This window comes from Thamnophis elegans, chromosome 12 (genome assembly GCF_009769535.1).
Source record: "Thamnophis elegans isolate rThaEle1 chromosome 12, rThaEle1.pri, whole genome shotgun sequence".
NCBI lineage: Eukaryota > Metazoa > Chordata > Lepidosauria > Squamata > Colubridae > Thamnophis > Thamnophis elegans.
The window spans coordinates 4,701,938-4,721,228 of NC_045552.1; the positions used below are offsets into that span (position 1 = coordinate 4,701,938).

Below are 19,291 nucleotides of genomic sequence, written 5' to 3' on the forward strand. Positions count from 1 at the left end.
TCCTCCTTTGCGGTACTACACATAAAATTGCTGTTAAAGCAGTTTTCCAAGCTTGGGAATTTTGAAGACATGGATTTCAATTCTCAGAAATCTCTAGTCAGCATGCTAGTGAGTTTTTAAGATGAGTGGACTTCAGTTCCCAGAATTCCCCAGCCAACCTGGTAGTGAATTTTAAGATGGGTGGACTTCAGCTCCCAGAATTCTCTAGCCAACATGGCTGGCTGGAGAATTCTGGGAATTGAAGTCCGCACATTTTTCCTCTAGGTTGGAAAGCATTATATTAAAGACATTTCTGTCCAACAGGCATACATTTGTTTACTGATGTATTTTTTTATTCTTTATATAGTGCATGCTGCTTTGAAGGTGGGTTGCCTTAAATCACCTCAAATCAACCAACAATGTAGGCTAAGTTGGTAATAATAAGACAATGTACGAGTAAAAGTACTGATTCGCTTTGAACTAAACACATCTTTTGTTACGAAATTCAATCTTTTTTTAAAATAACTACTTTAATAGACTAAGAAACCCTTTCATCCTTTCACAGAACTACCATTTTCAGGGATCCTTTATTGGACTGCTGTGCCACATTAAAAAATAGGTTTGGTTCTATTAGTTTTGCAGATTATCCCGAGGAAGAAAGCCAAGCGTGTATTACATCGGTGTCTGTGGTTAACAGGCTATTTTACCAGTAGAAGAAAAAAAATAGAAATGTTCCATGTTCGGTATCTCTTCCTCCTTTTATAAGCAGATGTTTCCCTAAGAGTCACATGTTTTCACACTGAAATAGAAACATGAGAATATTCTTTATTTTGGCAAAACGAAGAGAAGAAAAGCAAAAAATAAAAATAAAAATGTGCTCTTGTGGTTTTCAGAAATTCACCAGGATCAGGGAGCAGAACCCACAGCACATTCATTTTATTTTATGTATTTATTTATCAAATTTATTGGATGCTCCTCTTACCACAGGGTAACTTTAGTTCCTAGGAACTAACGAGGGCAACATCATTATCCGGGGGAAACCGAGGCAGAGGGACCTAGAAGATTCAAACTATCTTCACAAGGGAGCAGAAAGAAATAAAAAGTGGACCAAAAGATGTTAATAGTACAGAGTCATGTAACATGGAGATATAATTACAAGGCGAATCAGTTTCATCATTGTGGGACCCAGAGAGGAAAACCACTGAATCACAATGGCGGCTGAGGAAAACTAGATGTTCTTGGCCCTACAGCAGCGTTTCTTAACCTTGGCAACTTTAAGACGTATAGACTTCAACTCCCAGAATTCCCTAGCCAGCCATGGAGCTGAAGTCCACTCATCATCAAGTTGCCAAAGTTGAGGAACACACTGGTTTACACAGGGGGGAAAAAATCAGCTGAAGATGGGCCTGTCGCTCTATGACCTGTGGACTTCAGCTCCCAGAATTCCTGAGGCAGCTGTGCCGGCTGAGGAATTCTGGGAGTTGAAGTCCACAAGTGGCCAGAGTGGGCCACCCCTGATCTAACTAGAAGAGAATTTAGACCCATGTTCATTCAGTGCTTGGCTTCCCCACACCGTAGCAGCCCCAGAGCGGGTGGGAAAGCTTAAGACTGTCCCATGGGGAAGGAGCGGTATGACCCACAGACTAATTGGGTCACCGCGAAGGAGTCAGGAAGTGGTGGGGAGAGTAGGGCAGAATCCACCCACCCTATCTCGTCTCCCTGGTATCATTGCAGAATCCAAAAGAAGGGAGGGAAATTGCACAAAAGGGAAAGATGCCACAGGATAAAGGAGAGAAACCAAGGATGGGGGTGCCATTGTCTGAGAGAGGGGACTCCCCCACCCCCCGACCCAGGAAATGTCGAGATAGGAATCAGCATAGCCAAGAGGGAGAGAGTCAAGAGACCCTTACACGGGCCGGGCGCCGGTTGTATGCATGCTAAAATACTCGGTGTAGCCATTATGTTGGTGGAGTTGGGGCGCATGGAGCTGGTAGGGCGGAGGCTGAGTCTCGCTCCCCAGGGATGGCTTCAACAACACGGGGGCACCGCTGAGTTCGGAGGTGGTGACCACGCAGTTGGAGGTCAGGCTTCGGTCAGCAGAAGAGGTGTCTTCCATTTGTTTGTGGGTCTGCAGGAGGAAAAGTAGGTAGAGAGTCCGGATAAACATTGGCAGGAAAAGAAGAGCTATTGTCTTGGTCACCCTTTCCTCCTTGATCAAATCTAAAGCAACGCGATCCAGAAACCTGGAAGGACGCAGGCTGAACAACTCAACGTCACCCCGTCCCCTTGAACTGTCTTTGGATTCCAGGCAGTTGTTTTTTTTAAAAAACAGGCTGCCCTAATTTAATGTTTTATTTGTTGTGGATATTTTTTCACTTCTTCTTTGATCTGAGTTATGGCCCTTCTTAAAATAATAATAATAATTTAAGCAGAGGCCTTTGTGCCACCTTATTATCATATTGTTTTGCTGACTGCTGTAAACTGGCAAGGGAGACTCATTTAGCCAGCAAGGGGGTTGAAAAATCAATTAGATCAAAATTAATGAATTGCTCCGCCGTCACAAACTGCAGCCCGGTTGGCAATCCGCAGGGAGATCGGAGGCCTCTGGCATGGCGTAGCAAAACCAAGGGAAGAAGAACAATTAAATCAGTGGAACGACTTGCCTCTCAAAGTTGTGGGGTGCTCCCAACACTGGAGGCTTTTAAGAAGAGATTGGACAGCCGCTTCTCTGAAAGTGTATGGGGTTTCCTGTCTGAGCAGGGGGTTGGACTAGAAGACCTCCAAAGTCCCTTCCAACTCTGTTATTTTCAGTGGCGAAAGCGCTGCGTTCGGCATGGAGGGTAGCTAACTCTATATCTACTCTAGTACAAGAAGTAAGGAGTCCGCCTGTTCTGTGCGATGTTGCCATGAAACGTCATAAGTTAAGTGGAGGTACACTTGCGAGCTCCGTTTTTGCTGGCAGAGGCACCGTGGGGCGGTCTGTTGCTGTTTCGAGGGCGGCCTCTCAGGCCAGATGTCAGAACTGGAAGCCATCATTTGCATTGGGAAAACGGGGTGGAGGGCAGGGGGGAGGGATTATATGGTGTATGGGTGATATATACTCAAAATAACATTCTTATCTCAGAAAGTCAAGGACACCTTGCCCTGCAGCTGTGATGGTGTGACCAGGAGGCATCTCCTGCTTTGGATGGTGGTCCCGATTGGAGCATGGGATGGACATGTGGGTGCTGGGCAGGGATTTGAACTTTTGTTTGGATGGGGGAAACCTGGAAGCTTTCAGATCTGGGTTTTCCCAGATGTGCCAATATGACAAATGGAACTTTGAGGAACCTCCAGCCTCGGAGTCCTCTTTCATTGGGGGTGTTGTTGGGAACCCTGGCATTAACCCCAATCTTATTTAAAAACTCTACCAGCTCCGCCAAACTCCGGGATGTTGACTGAGGTCCTGAGCCCAGAACGCTGACCCGATCCCGGGCGGCACAAAGATTCAGGGAAGATGACACCAGATTTAAGCACACCGCAGGCGTGCTCTACACCATTCTTATTTTTTTTCTTTTTTAAAGGCCACCTAAGGACCTCGTGTGCGATTCCACAGAGGGATTTTTTTGGGGGGGGGGGTCAAATCTAAGGTCGTAACCGTTTAAGGAAGGGGGTTTCTCAGGCGAGACCATCTCCGATTCTCACATTGCTGGTGTTGCTTCCTGTACTCTGGGGGATGGAGAACAGCTCTGTGAAGTTTGGCACCGAGTCGCTGATGAAAGTCACGTTTCCATAGACGTGGTGCGGAAATTTGGCTCCCGTCGCAGCCTCCTCGACGATCCCGATCTGCGACGTCCGCACGTGGTACGGGAAGTTCTTATTGGCTGCGGAGGGCCTGGTGATAATCTGCGGAAAGAAGGGAGACAAGCGGGCAGCTGTTGTGGGCGTGCTGATGACGTCACGATTTTTGCACCGTGGTTTCGTCAGCGCGCTTTTGTCATGCGCGCATTTGTCGGGTCACGACCCCTGAGCATCTCAGCTGTTCCTGAGCATTAAGGTAACTGCCACAGGGATTAGAAATGGTCGGTGATGCAAAAATCCTTACCAGGAAAACTGCGTGAGCGTACAGATGAATCCCCAGTTGAATGCCGTTGACTATTTTCTCCCGAGCCCACTTTGGTATGCCAAAGTTAGCGATAAGCGCGGTGACCGGAACAGCAAAAAACCTACAAGAGAACAGGACACCGGCTAAAGGATGCAGATCCTGCTGCCTAAAGCGTTGGGTTTCATTTAAAATAGTCCTCCACTTACAACCATTCCTTTAGTCACAGTTCAAAGTTACACCAGCACTGAAAAAAGTGACTGATGATGACCGGTTTCCACACTTCCATGCTGGCTGGGGAATTCTGGGAGTTGGAAGTGTCTGCAGCTATCGAGCCAGCACGCAAGTAAATAACTCAGCAGGATTCATTTCTAGAAGAAACTTCTTTATAGGCAATAATATAAAACATGATGCATGTATACAATACCCATGCAGCTCTTGCAATGTGTAGAGAAGAAGTAGCAAGGACAAGGACAAGAAGCAGAAACAAGAATCAATCAAGCAACACACTCTTATATACACAGAACAGTTAAGCTACGCTATGGCAGTGGTGGGATTCAAACAATTTAACAACCGGTTCTCTGCCCTAATGACCATCTGGATAGGTGGGCCTCGGTGGTCATGTGACTGGGTGGGCGTGGCCAACTCAAGGTCACTCAGATCAATGGGCGCTTCGCCTTAGCTGTGACAATGGAATAAGGGTTAACCGGAGAGGCAGTTTCTGTAAGCATAAAGATGAGGCTAGAAACAACACCAGAATGTTTCCTTCCTGCCTGCCTTACAGGATTAGCCCTGGAAAGTGGAAAGAAACAAAAGGAGATTTCTCCCAACAACCGGTTCTCCGAACTACTTAGAAAGTTACCAACCGGTTCTCCCGAATAGGTGCAGACCGGCTGAATCCCACCACTGAGCTACGCCCAGGCTCCGAGCCATCTCACATGGCTTACAACAAATCCTGTGTCTTAGACACCAAACAGTTCCCATGGGCAGACTTGTTGTTATAGCTATTCCAGTTCATAAATTCTTATACACTGACAGGAAGACCAGCCACTCATCTTAAAGTTGACAAGGCTAAGAAACGCTGCCTTATACTAACAACTAAGACTTCTAGCAGCCAATACTACGATGGTGGAACTGGGGCATAGCAATAGCACTTAAGACTTATATACCACATCACAGTGCTTTTACAGCCCTCTCTAAGCGGTTTACAGAGTCAGCCTCTTGCCCCCCCCCCCCCCCAACAATCTGGGTCCTCGTTTTACCGACCTCGGAAGGATGGAAGGCTGTGTCCTCCTTCGGTCAGGATCGAACTGCCGAGAGTCGGCAGAATGATGCAATGCCTGTAATGCTGCATTCTAACCATTGTGCCACCACAATTATTCATACTCAGTTACTTAGGCTTTTATTTTCTTGTGATTAAAGTTTTTAACGCCTTTTATGTTTTTATACTATTGTAAGCAGGGGTGGGTTCCTGCCAGTTCTAACCTCTTCTATAGAAGAGGTTCCACAAATCTACGGTGCCGTTTAGGACCGGTTCCAGCTCCCTCCCCCACCCACCCATCCGCACATCATCAAGATGAAGAGCGAGAGGAGGAATTGAAGTCCACAAGTCTTAAAGCTGTCAAGTTTGAACACCCGTTGTTTTTTTTACTAAAGGGTTAGGGATGCGAGGGTCTTGTAACTTGACAGCTTTTAAGACTTGCACACTTCAGTGCCAGAGTTCCTGAGCCAGTATGACTGGAGGAGGAATTCTGGGAGTTAAAGTCCACAAGTCTTAAAGCTGTCAAGTTTGAACACCCCTGGGGTTTTTTTTCTAAAGGGTTAGAGGTGCAAAGGTCTTGTAACTTGACAGCTTTAAGACTTGTGTGCTTCAAATGCCAGAGTTTCTGAGCCAACATTTTGGTTGCTAAGCAAGAGAGTTGTGATGTGAGTTTCACCACATTTTACAAGTTGGCCACGCCCACTCAGGTCACATGGCTGGCAAGGCACTCCCACAAAGCAGGCCACACCTACAGAAGAGGTTCTAAAAAAATTTGAAACCCACCACTGATTGTAAGCCTCCTGGAATCACTCCAGGCAGCAAATAAACGTCATGAATAAATAGATTTTTCTTTGCCAGGACCCACCCCCCACCTCAAAAAAAATAATAATTTTCCTGCCCTGTTGATCTTCTAAACTTACTGACCAGAGGGTATAAGCAGCAAAGAACGGCACGTAGAAAGGTTGTTTCTCCGGGAACTGTTTGAGAGTGATGAGGATGGCGTAGCAGAACCAGATGTAAGCCACAAACTGCAGGGCGATCAAGCCATATCCAGCTGGAGATTCATAGGTGTACAGGACTTGGGCCTGATCAAAAAACTGAGCACCGAAAGGAAGGAAATGGGTATAAAAAAAACTTGGGGAAGTAATGATTTTTTTTTAATTTTTTATTTCTCATATATACATTCACAAATATATGATCTCATAACTGTTATTAATAATATGTATTTGTAACAATTTTTCTCCCCTACAGTTGACGATATACTTGAAATTGCTTTCTTACCATCCCATAAACCCATCTTATCTTACAACAATCCTACTTCTTCTTCCTTCCTTCCCTCCTTCCTTCCCTCCTTTCTTCTCTCCTTCTCTCCTCCCTTCCCTCCTTCCTTCCCTCCCTCCTTCCCCCTTCCCTCCCTCCTTTCTTCTCTCCTTCTCTCCTTCCCTCCTTCCTTCCTTCCCTCCTTCCTTCCCTCCTTCTCTCCTTCCTTTCCTCCTTCCTTCTCTCCTGCGTTCCCTCCTTCCTTCCCTCCTTTCTACTCTCCTCTCCTTCCTTCCCTCCTTTCTTCTCTCCTTCTCTCCTTCCTTCCCTCCTTGCTTCCCTCCTTGCTTCCCTCCTTACTTCCCTCTCTCCTTCCTTCCCTCCCTCCTTCCTTCCCCCCTTTCTTCTCTTTCTTCTCTCCTTCCTTCCTTCCTCCTCTCTTTTCCCTTCTCTCCTTCCCCTTCCTCCCCTCTACCCTTCCACTCTTCTTCCCTTTCCTCCCCTCTCTCCTACTCTTACATTCCCTCCAATTCTTCCTCTGCTTTTCCCTCTCTCCTATTCCTCTCCTTTCTCCTCACCTTGGGAAGTAATGATTTAAAAAAAAAAACTACACAATTTCCCCATAGCAAGATGATTTTTCCCCATTAATCAGTTATGGAGATTTCTAGATTTATCATAGCTGGGTAACAAATCCGTGCAACAAAGTTGTGCAACGAACGAAGAGCAACAAAGATAAGCCTTATCCTAATTTATTGATGTTTGAGAGCTTGGTTGTTTTCTTGCAGGCGTTTCATGGCCCAAGTAGGTAACATCATCAGTGCCAGAAGGGAGTGAGGTTTGTTCTGTGTTTATGAACCCCACGGCCTTCTGGAACTGATGATGTTACCTAGTTGGGTCATGAAACGTCTGCAAGGAAACGTCCACGCTCAGAGACCAGCAAGGACCCCACAGTTCTCCTCCTGCTTCTCCTGATCCTCCTCCCAAATCCCACTTCCTTCCAGCACTGATGTTGACACCTAGTTTGGTAATAAAACGCCTGCAAGAAAACCGCCAAACTCGGAGAGCACCGAGGATCTCTCATTTCAACCCCGACCTATAAATATTCTCCTTTTGTCGGTTATTGATAATTTGCAAGGCAAACTAGGCGGGGGATTTGAGTTAAATTAAATCCTTGACTCATCTGGCTTAGAAGTTTCTTGTGGTGAGGAGTGCCGGGACATTGCTGAGCGGGAGGGGAGGTGGGGGGGAAACAACAACTATTTTTACAGTTTGTGAACCTGGCAGGAAGGACTATGTGATCTAGGAAATAACCAGAACGCAGAACATGCAAACTACATTTGTGTGGCCCTCCGAGCACATACGTGGCTGGAAAGGAAAAAGGAACGTACCTCAGCTTCGTAGATAAACAGCACGACATGAGTGATGGTGTAGAGGGTCATGTACACCGAGAGCTTGATGGAGCCTGTGTGGCTGATCCTACCCCTGCCAAAAAAAAAGGACCCGTGAGCCAGGATTACAGGGAAGGAAACACCGCCTTGTATGCTACCACTCTTAACAACCATCTCTCATTCCTGATGGCTTGCCAATGACATAGAGGCACAAATTCCGAGCTACTCTCCCTAATGCTCTTAAATTTCATAACTTCAACCGGGGGTGGGCTTCAAATTTTTTAACCAGGGGCTTTTTGCCCAGTTGCTGGGTGAGTGTGGCCTAGTCAGCCTCCTGTACCACAGTGGGTGGGGGGCGTTTTTGCCAGGGGTGGGTTGCTAATCCCGTTCCAACCGGTTCAGTTGGAACGGGGCCGGCGGCGTCCTCGTGCACGCGCACAGTTCACGCATGCGTCTTAGCGCCTGCGCGATGCTCCAGCTGCTCGCGGAGACTCGCGCAGGCGCTGTATGTGCCATGCGCCTGCGTGGAAGCGCAGAAGCCTTCAAAGACTGGTAAGGAGTGCGGGCAGGCGGGTGGGTCCTTCGCCGTTCCCAGAAGTTACTTACTTCTGGGTTCGCCTACCAACCGGTTCGCGGGGACCGCCCGGGAACCGGTTGAAACCCACCCCTGGTTTTTGCCCTCCCTGGACTCCGGAGGCTTTGCTCGAATCTCCGGGAGGATGAAAACAGCCTCCTCGTGTTCTGGAGGTCCTCTGAAGGCTGGAAACGGGCCCAAACGTCCCACGGGTTCATTTTTCACCCTCTCCGAGCTTCTGTGCATGTCCTTAACAGAGGTGGGTTGCTCCCGGTTCGCCCCGGATCGGGCAAACCAGTAGTGGCAGCAGCGGGAGGCTCCTCCCACCCACCCGGATGCCTCTGTGCATGCGCGGAAGTGGTTCCAGGGGCGTGAGAATGCCCGAGTGAACTGGTAGTAAAAAAAAAATGGAAACCCACCACCGGCGCCCTACACTTACCGGCATCCAACAGAGGCCGCGTGGGGATTCCGGGAAGGGGCAGGGTGGAGTAGTCGGGGCCAGTCAGGACTGGGATTTGGGGGTTTTCCAAATTTCGCAGAATCTTAGCTAGAGGTTCTGTAGATCCTCCTGTGAACCCCCAGCGGCCCACCCCTGACTTCAACCCAACAGATCCTTTGACCACCACTCAACTTCCCAATCTCTGTTGCTTTTCCACCTCAATATTGTTCCTATATGCCCTGCTTCCTAACTCAACCGCCTTCTCTATATTTCTTTGACGACTCCTCTTTGGAATGGTGGAAAGCACAGATGTGGTCAGAAGCCAGAACATCTGTTTCTTCCCATCGTTTTACCCCCTCCGACTCTTCTTTTCCTAAAACTCTACAGTTCTCTACACGTAGTCCTCAACTTATGATGGGTTTGCTCAGCAACTGTTCGCAGTTACGACAGACCCGTGGGTACTTATCCAATTCAGCCCATCCCTCCCTCTCTGTTATCCCCACCATATCATCACCTCTGTGGTTACACACACACACGCACACCATCAGCTGTGCTGGTACCTGGTAACCGTGAATCCTTTTCCCAACAGGATGAGCATCAAGAGGAAGATCAAGAAACTCACAGAGAAAAGGAGCTTGGCTGGAATTAGGGGAAGAACAAAGGAGAGGGGTGAGTGAATCTGAACCAGTCAGAGATTTAAAATAGTCCATGGTCACAACACTGCTCCATAAAACTCAATATTGTCAGTAGCATCTTTTCTGATATATATCATCTTATCTGTTGACAGCATCTTAGCTGTGCAGAGAAGAGCATCAAAGATGATTAGGGGACTGGAGGATAAAACATATAAAGAATGGTTGCTGGATCATTATACTTAATTAAAAACAAAGAGAGGTAAGGGAAGAAGAAAGAGATAAGGAGAGGTGGGTGGAAGGAAGAGAAAGAGAAGGAGAGGAGGATGGAAGGGAGAGAAAGAGAAGGAGAGAGGGCAGGAAGGGGTAGGGAGAGGGTAAGAGTAGGGGAGAGGTAAGGGAAGAAAGAAGAGGAAGGAAGGAAGTAGAGAAGGAAGGAAGGGAGAAAAGAAAGGGAAAATAAGGTGGTGTTACAACAGGCGCTAGGGATGGTAAACAAATCAACCCAAACTGTATATTATAACCTTTTAAACGAAATAATAAAAGTATAAGAATGGCAAAGAAAAAGAATAACTATGTGAATGTATACCTATAATTGTATGTAAGAGAATAAATGATAGTAAGAATATAAAGCATAATATAGGTAAACAATATTTGGTTATCAATAGCTAAGTATAAATAAATATAGAATTGTACATAAAAATGGATAACGAATAAGGAGACCATGAATGCAAGATAGAAAGGTATAGAAGGGAAAACACTAACTGCAAAGAAACCGATACGGAACTGCTGTATGATATATGATGGAACTTCTTGTTCCTATGTTGTCTTAAGTCATGTGTTTGTTTTTGTTGATGTGTTTATGTGTGTAAAATAAAAATTAAAAACAACAACAACAAGGGAGTCCTCCTGGACCCACAGCTATCCTTTGACCACCACCTGACGGCTGTGACCAGGGGGGCATTTGCCCAGGTTCACCTGGTGCGCCAGTTGCGACCCTACCTGAATCGGGAGGCTCTCACAACAGTCACTCGGGCCCTTGTGACCTCTAGGCTGGAATACTGCAATGTGCTCTACATGGGGCTGCCCTTGAAGAGCATCCGGCGACTTCAGCTAGTCCAGAACGCGGCCGCGCGAGTGATCGTGGGTGCACCTCGGTTCACCCACATAACACCTATCCTCCGCGAGCTGCGCTGGCTACCTGTCGATCTCCGGGTGCGCTTCAAGGTGCTATTAGTCACCCATAAAGCCCTTCATGGTAGTGGATCTGCGTACTTGAGAGACCGCCTTCTGCCAATTACCTCCCTGCGACCAATTAGATCTCATAGATTGGGCCTCCTCCGAATTCCATCTGCCAGCCAGTGCCGGCTGGCAACTACAAGGAGGAGGGCCTTTTCAGTAGTAGCTCCGACCCTTTGGAACGAGCTCCCCGTGGAGATTCGTACTCTCACCACCGTCCAGGCCTTCCGCATAGCCCTTAAGACCTGGCTAGCCCGTCAGGCCTGGGGACAAAGATAGCCGCCCCTCCCGAATGATGAATGAATGTTGCTCATTATTTTTACTTATGTGTGTCTATGTCATTGTTTGTATCCCCCTTCCCTGATTTTATGTGAGCCGCCCTGAGTCCCCTCAGGGAAAAGGGCGGCCTATAAATGTTAATAAACTAAACTAAACTAAACTAAACTAAACTAAACTAAACTAAACAACAAAGAAATCAAGTCCCAGCTCTATATGAGGTGTCAACTTAACCATTATGGCCTGTTCATCACAGTCATTGGTTTTATGTTATGTGTAAAACCAGTGACTGTAGCGGTTCCACAAATCATGGTTTAATGGAATCCATCTGGGAAACGGGAAGGTCCATCCCTGATAACCTACCCAAGATTTTAAGACTGTCGTTTCCAATACCGTCACTTGCATACTGGCCCCAGTATATGCAGAAGAACATCAGGCTGAGCACTGGAAAAGAAAAAGGAAACAAATGACATGCATGTAACACAGTAATAACATGGGTGGGATTTATAGAAGAGCAGGCAGAGCTGGAGGGTGAGGTGGGGTTAAACGAGTCATCGGTTGAGAATCAATGCATTCCCACAAAAATCTACACCCAACCACTCCTGAATTCCATTCATCCTTATCTAGCACCAATTTGGTGTTCAACTTTAATTTATTCTTGGGCATAGATAAAGGTAAATGTTCCCCTCGCACATCTGTGCTAGTCGTTCCCGACTCCAGGGGGCATTGCTCATCTCCGTTTCAAAGCCGAAGAGCCAGAGCTGTCCGAAGACGTCTCCGTGGTCATGTGGCCGGCATGACTAAGCGCCGAAGGCGCACAGAACGCTGTTACCTTCCCACCAAAGGTGCTTCCTATTTTTCTACTTGCATTTTTACATGCTTTCGAACTGCTAGGTTGGCAGAAGCTGGGACAAGTAAAGGGAGCTCACTCCGTTATGTGGCGCTAGGGATTCGAACCGCCGAACTGCTGAGCTTTCTGATCGACAAGCTCAGCACCTTAGCCACTGAGCCACCAAGTAGACTTGAGCAATAAATATCCTGAACTGCAACTTCCCTGTTTCTTGGCAGCCGACAGATTTCAATCGCTGCTCTTTCAATAGTTTTGGCTCCTCTTTCCTTTCTATTATTGGATCTTAAATGACAGCCCTCGTATTTTCTAATTTCTTCCACTGCCACCTGTCTCCACCTGCCCTTTCCGGGAATCACAAAAGTGCCGTTATTTATACAGCTACCAATGTGAATATTTAGGTGCAATCTGTTTCGTGCCATCTGTTACAGAAAATGCAGCTTTTTTTAAAAAAAAAGCGGAAGACGTGGATGCAAAATCATGGAAATACAGGTCCACTCAAAGGAAAATGTTCTGATCTTCTCAACCAAACCTATACTACCAGTGGAAATAATTGTAATAGGAATTCCCTTTCCCATAAGTAGAGTCACCCAGTTGGCTTTCATGACTAAGGCGGGACTAGAACTCACCATCTCCTGGTGATTGGACCAAAGTCACCCAGTTGGCTTTCATGACTAAGGCGGGACTAGAACTCACCGTCTCCTGGTGATTGGCCCAAAGTCACCCAGTTGGCTTTCATGACTAAGGCGGGACTAGAATTTACCATCTCCTGGTGATTGGCCCAAAGTCACCCAGTTGGCTTTCATGCCTAAGGTGGGACTAGAACTCACCGTCTCCTGGCTATTGGCCCAAAGTCATCCAGTTGGCTTTCATGACTAAGGCAGGACTAGAACTCACCGTCTCCTGGTGATTGGCCCAAAGTCACCCAGTTGGTTTTCATGCCTAAGGTGGGACTAGAACTCACCGTCTCCTGGTGATTGGCCCAAAGTCACCCAGTTGGTTTTCATGACTAAGGCGGGACTAGAACTCACCATCTCCTGGTGATTGGCCCAAAGTCACCCAGTTGGTTTTCATGCCTAAGGTGGGACTAGAACTCACCATCTCCTGGCTATTGGTCCAAAGTGAACCAGCCACTTTTCATGCCTAAGGTGGGACTAGAACTCACTGTCTCCTGGTGATTGGCCCAAAGTCATCCAGCTAGCCAGCTTTTGTTCCTAGTCAGGACTAAGAACTCACAATCTTCCGCTTTCTAGCCAGGTGCCTTAACCACTAGACCAAACTGGCTCCCTGCTTCTCCTCAAACCTACCCTCTACTCCAGCTGCTGTCATGAACATCTTGTATGTGGTATGTAAAAGTTGCCGGCCTTTCAACAGATCTGGAAAAAAAAAAGCAAAGAAAGGGGAAAAGCATAATTACAATTCGGGGTATCTGTCGCACATTCCACAATCTCACAACCATTGCGCCATCCCTGTGTTGACATAATTGCAATCCAGGCTCTTGGCAATTGGGTTCCCTTTACGACTGATTGCCATGTCCTGCAATCATATGATTGTGATTTATTACCTTTTTGGATATATATATTTTTTGCTGCTGGAAATGCCCCATTTGGAAGAATGAGTTATGAGAAGTTTCTTCTCGTTACTAGATTGCTTCTCTCCTAGATTAGTTTCCATCCATTTTCCTTCCTTTGTTCCTTCTTTTCATCTTTCCCTCCCTCTTGTCTTCCTCCTTCCCTCCTCTTCTGTCCTTTCTCCCTCTCTCCCATCCTCTACTTTCCTTCCTTCTTTCCTTCCCTTCCTCCCTCCCTTCCTTCATAATAGAATCATAGGAAGGGACCTGGGGGGGGGGGTCCTAGGACTTTTCATCTCCCACCCTTGGCCCTGCCTCCTTCTCTGCCAGCGTTCCTCCAAAATAACCAGGATGATATACGGTCTCATGCTGGAGCAGGGGGTTGGGCTAGATGATCCCTGAGGTCCCCTCCAGCCCTGGATTGCTGTGCTGTGCTGTTTAATTTAACCACCCATTCGCTTAAGCAACCATTGTAAAAATGGTTTTAAAAACTGGATCTGAGTTGACATACAATTGTAAGGTCTTAGGATGGGAAATTCTGACCTTATTTGTCGGCATAAGCCAGGGACTGTATTTGCTCAAATCTGATGTCATCAAATCACATTAAATCAGAAAGAGGAAGTGGTGAACCAAGTTCAGAAGCAGAAAAGTTCTTTACTACTCACAGCCAAAGTAGCAAGAGATGATGAGGATCAAGATGAATATAAGCAGGAAAGTGATGTCAGTTTCCAGGATACCTAGAAAAAAAGAACAGGAAGAAGAAAAAAGGTCACATTGAAAGGACATCGGCCATTAGAGAAGCATTCTTCAAACTTGTCCCAAAGGTGCTTTCTTTCAAGAGGCAACTGGACTTTCCGTTTTTTCTTTGAAGAACATTACGCTTCTCATCCAAGAAGCTTCTTCAGCTCATCCTGACTCTTGGGGCTGGTGCTGATCGTTTCAAAGCCGAAGAGCCAGCGCTGTCCAGGGTCAAGTGGCTGGCATGACTCAACACCTGAGGTGCATGGAACGCTGTTCCCTTCCCACCAAAGGTGGTTCCTATTTTCCTACTTGCATTTTTTACATGCTTTCAAACTGCTAGGTTGAAAGAAGCTGGGACAAGTAACGGGAGCTCACTCGGTTACGCAGTGCTAGGGATTCGAACCACTGAACTTTCTGATCGACAAGCCACTGCCTCCCTATATATACATATACATATATACTATGTCTGTGTTTGTGTGTATGCTTGTTTATATATATATATATACATCAGAGGTGGGTTCCTACCAGTTCGCACCTATTCGGTAGAACCGGTTCATCAAATCTACCGAACCCGTTAGAAGAGGTTTCATCAGTGGACCTGGAAAGCAGGCCACACCTACAGAAGAGGTTCCAAACATTTTTTGAAACCCACCACTGACACACACACACACACACACACACAGGCAGACTGACACAGAGAGAGAGAGAGAAAGAGAAAGGAAGGAAGGAAGGAAGGAAGGAAGGAAGAAAGAAAGAAAGAAAGAAAGAAAGAAAGAAAGAAGAAAGAAAAAGAGTGAGAGATGAAAGAAAAAAAGAAAAAAGGGAGAGAGAGACAAAAGGAAGGAAAGAGAGAGAGAGAGAGAGAGAGAGGAAGAAAGAAAACACATGGCCGGCAAGCCACTCCCACAAAGAAGGCCGCACCCACAGAGTAGGTTCCAAAAAATTTTGAAACCCACCACTGATATACATACACATATACACATATACACACATACACACTGTGTGTGTGTGTGTGAGTGTGTGTGTGTGTGTGTGTGTGTGTATGCATATAGCATATACATTCGCCGCTGAGCCACTTTAAACCACCCTTTAAAAAAAAAAAAAAACACCACCGCCACCAATCTTCGGATGAAGAGGCAAACCCTTTTCCAGCCAAAAGCTAAAAATACCCAGGATATTTGCAATGGTTTGCTCTGGAGTTTGTTTGGTTGGCTGCGATGTTTAACATCCATCCTTGTCCAGAGGCCATAAAACAGACAGGGCAGAAAGTTCCCACGCTTAAGCTGAGGGCGCTGCCAGGGTAACGAGAGGCAAGCAGAGGCATCTCGGATGCAAAGAGCCAACTCTCACGTCGGTGCAGGGGATTCTGGCCCCCTGAAAACGGCGCCGTACGGGCCGACCAAAAACCTTACCAAATTCATCCGCGGAAAAGTGACGTGTCCAGAAGGATTTGCCGTTCGTCAAAATCATCTCGTACTCCAGTTCCAAGCCGTCACTCTGTCAGAGAGGGGGTGGGGGGTGAACATCAGCAGAGGCCTTAATGCAGGGGTGTCAAACTCAATTTCATTGAAGGCTGCATCAGGGTTGTGTTTGACCTGGAGGGGGGGGGTGCCAGGGGGCATGGCCAGCTCGAAACCACTCGTATTGGGGCCAGCTGTGTTGGCCAAGTGCTAAGGCAGGACCCTCATTCACTCTCATTATAATCTTCCTCCCTTCCCTTCTTTTTCCTTCCCTCTTCATTCTCCTTCCTTCCTTTCCTTCTTTTTCCATCCCTCTTCATTCTCCTTTCTCCTTCCTTCCTTTCTTTTTCTTCTTTTTCCTTCCCTCTTCATTCTCCTTCCTTCCTTCCCTTCTTTTTCCTCCCCCTTCATTCTCCTTTCTCCTTCCTTTCCTTCTTTTTCCCTCCTCTTCATTCTCCTTTCTCCTTCCTTCCTTTCCTTCTTTTTCCTTACCTCCTCATTCTCCTTCCTTCCTTTCCTTTTTCCTTCCCTCTTCATTCTCCTTTCTCCTTCCTTCCTTTCTTTTTCTTCTTTTTCTTTCCCTCTTCATTCTCCTTCCTTCCTTTCCTTCTTTTTCCTTCCCTCTTCATTCTCCTTCCTTCCTTTTCTTCTTTTTCCTTCCCTCTTCATTCTCCTTCCTTCCTTTCCTTCTTTTTCCATCCCTCTTCATTCTCCTTTCTCCTTCCTTCCTTTCTTTTTCTTCTTTTTCTTTCCTTCTTCATTCTCCTTCCTTCCTTTCCTTCATTTTCGTTCCCTCTTCATTCTCCTTTCTCCTTCCTTCCTTTCCCTCTTTTTCCTTCCTTCTTCATTCCCCTCTTTCTTTCCTTTTCCTTCCTTGCTCTCTTCCCTTTCCTTCTTTGTCTTTCCTCTTTCCCTTTCTCCTTTCCTGCCCCTTCTTGCATGCTCAATTGCAAAAGGGAAAAGATTTCTCCTTTTGTTTTTAGTTTTGCTAGCCCTCTGCCAGTGAAAATGGAGCTTGGGTTGGCACGATTTTGACCACGGGTCAGATCCTGTGGGCCGGATCCGCCCCCGCGGGCCTTGAGTTCGACACCCTTGCCTTAATGGGAAGGGATCCAGGCTGAGGGTGGGGGGGGGATACAGACAGACTCACCCCACATTTGCTGAGAACCACATACCACCAGCGTTCCCGGACAGAACGGAAACTCCTCCCACTTGTGCAACTCAGATACCGGACTGAATTTTCGGTCACCAGCTGGACGAGAAAAGGCACAAAATATAGACAAATTTAGCAACAACTGATTGCTCTGTTTGCATTATCATCCAGAGGTTCCCATCCAGTGACTGTCATAGTCTCTGGCTTTCGGATCGTATCAAGTGAATATGGAGCGTGACCCAAACTTCTCCCCAGTCCTCAACTTACAACCATTTTGTTTAATGGCCGTTCGCAGTTACAACGTCCCTGAAAAAAGTGACTTTAAAAAAAGAAAGTGTAGGCTTTAAATTCTCAATTCACTCTGGTTGTCTTAGATCCAGCTTGCTAGTGGCCTCTTCAGAAAGGAACTTCCATCCCTTAAGCAAAACTCACATGGAAAAACAAGTGGCAGAAAAAAAAAAGAATTGAGCTTTTACATTTCCTGTTCCATCCTATCCTTAAATCTGAGCATCTGCCGGGATTGGCGGGATGAATATCTGTCTGGTATTTTTAGCCTCTGCTAAAACATTCACTAATTGAAAGAATTAGTAACCTTCTGTTAGGGAGAAGGTTACAGAAGAAGTATTTCATAAATTGCAAAATGGAAAACCAAATCTAAATCAGCATTTCTCGATCTCGGCGACTTCATGAGGTACGGACTTCAACTCCCAGAATCCCTTCGCCCAGCATGTTTAAGATGGGTGGACTTTAACTCCCAGAATTCCCCAGTCAGCATCTTAACACATGTGGGGAGTTGAGGTCTACCCATCTTAAAGTATGATGGGGAATTCTGGGAGTTGAAGTTCACTGATCTTAAAGCATGCTGGGCTGGGGAATTCTGGGAGTTGAGGTCTACCCATCTTAAAGCATGCTGGGGAATTCTGGGAGTTGAAGTCCACTGATCGTAAAGCATGCTGGGCTGGGGAATTCTGGGAGTTGAGGTCTACCCATCTTAAAGCATGCTGGGGAATTCTGGGAGTTGAAGTCCACTGATCTTAAAAGCATGCTGGGCTGGGGAATTCTGGGAAGTGAAGTCCACTCATCTTAAAGCATGCTGGGCTGGGGAATTCTGGGAGTTGAGGTCTACCCATCTTAAAGCATGCTGGGGAATTCTGGGAGTTGAAGTCCACTGATCTTAAAGCATGCTGGATGGGGAATTCTGGGAGTTGAGGTCTACCCATCTTAAAGCATGCTGGGGAATTCTGGGAGTTGAAGTCCACTGATCTTAAAAGTATGCTGGGCTGGGGAATTCAAGGAAGTGAAGTCCACTCATCTTAAAGTATGCTGGGCTGGGGAATTCTGGGAGTTGAAGTCCACTCATCTTAAACTTGTTGAGACTGGGAAACACTTGATTCTAGATGGCTGAAATCCCTTTGTAGCTATTGAAATCTCTTACCTTGCACCCAGACCAGGCATACTGAGTTGTAAGGTTGATAACTTGATTGTTTTCCGGGCGGATAACGGATTCTTTCATCAGACAATCCTAAGGAGAAGGGAGAGAACACGAAAGAGAGCCTTAGAAACAATGACTCACGCAGAGACATGTCAGGCACTTTCCCCTAAGGCTCAGTCCTTGCACTGAATTTGGAACCAGAAAACACAAAACAGGATATATTTTCTCATTCAGTTGCAGCTCCATTAGTGCAGCAAATCATGTCGTTGTCTCACAAATCTATCATTTCTTAATTTACTTGTTTATTGTAGCATAATAGAACAGAAACTCATCATTTTCTAGGTTGTCTCCCTGTATTATGAGCCCTCGGAGCTATCAAGCAACAACAAAATCAGATTTTAATTCATTTTAGGTCTTCATAATACTCCAGAGCTGATCTAAGAGACCGCTAGTCCTCCAGATTACAGATTAACAGAGTTGGAAGGGACCTTGTAGGTCATCTAGTCCAGCCCTCCACCCAGGCAGGAGACCCTACGCCATTTCTGACAAACGGCAGTCCAATCTCTTCTTGAATGTTCTTAAGCTGCCTACCCAGCCAATAAAGCCAAAGATGAGGGGTGCTAAAAATGGAATTTCAGGAGCAACTGGAAGATTTTAGGATGCTTTTCCTCCTTCCTCTATAAACCCGAGGAATAAGAAGAAGAACATAGAATAATAGGGTTGAAAGGGACCTTGGAGGTCTTCTAGTCCAACCCCCTGCTATGGCAGGAGATCCAGGGGTGGGCTGCTGGGGCTTCGCAGGGGTTCGGGAGAACCTCCAGCTAAGATTCTGTGCAGTTCGGAGAACCCCCCAAATCCCACTCCTGGCTGGCCCCGCTCCGCCCACCGCACCCTTCCCAGGAGTCCCCATGCGGTCCATTTTGAATGCAGGTAAGTGCAGGTTGTGCGTTGAGGCTCGG

At 46.6% G+C, this 19,291-nt stretch overlaps 1 protein-coding gene across 1 annotated transcript in view; it reads right to left on the bottom strand.

Annotated features, from left to right (window-relative positions):
* Positions 1–547: 547 nt before the first annotated feature.
* Positions 548–19,291, bottom strand: part of TMEM145 (transmembrane protein 145) — a 33,755-nt gene continuing 15,011 nt past the window's right edge. The window contains exons 4-15 of the mRNA XM_032228074.1: positions 18,336–18,422; positions 16,898–16,999; positions 15,700–15,784; positions 14,212–14,283; positions 13,284–13,352; positions 11,493–11,573; positions 9,543–9,621; positions 7,970–8,063; positions 6,246–6,418; positions 4,064–4,184; positions 3,664–3,864; positions 548–2,107 (exon numbers count right to left, since the gene is read on the bottom strand). Coding sequence (XP_032083965.1) covers positions 1,886–2,107; positions 3,664–3,864; positions 4,064–4,184; positions 6,246–6,418; positions 7,970–8,063; positions 9,543–9,621; positions 11,493–11,573; positions 13,284–13,352; positions 14,212–14,283; positions 15,700–15,784; positions 16,898–16,999; positions 18,336–18,422 — 1,386 coding nt within the window. The 3' untranslated portion in view covers positions 548–1,885. The remainder of the gene's footprint in view (positions 2,108–3,663; positions 3,865–4,063; positions 4,185–6,245; positions 6,419–7,969; positions 8,064–9,542; positions 9,622–11,492; positions 11,574–13,283; positions 13,353–14,211; positions 14,284–15,699; positions 15,785–16,897; positions 17,000–18,335; positions 18,423–19,291) is intronic.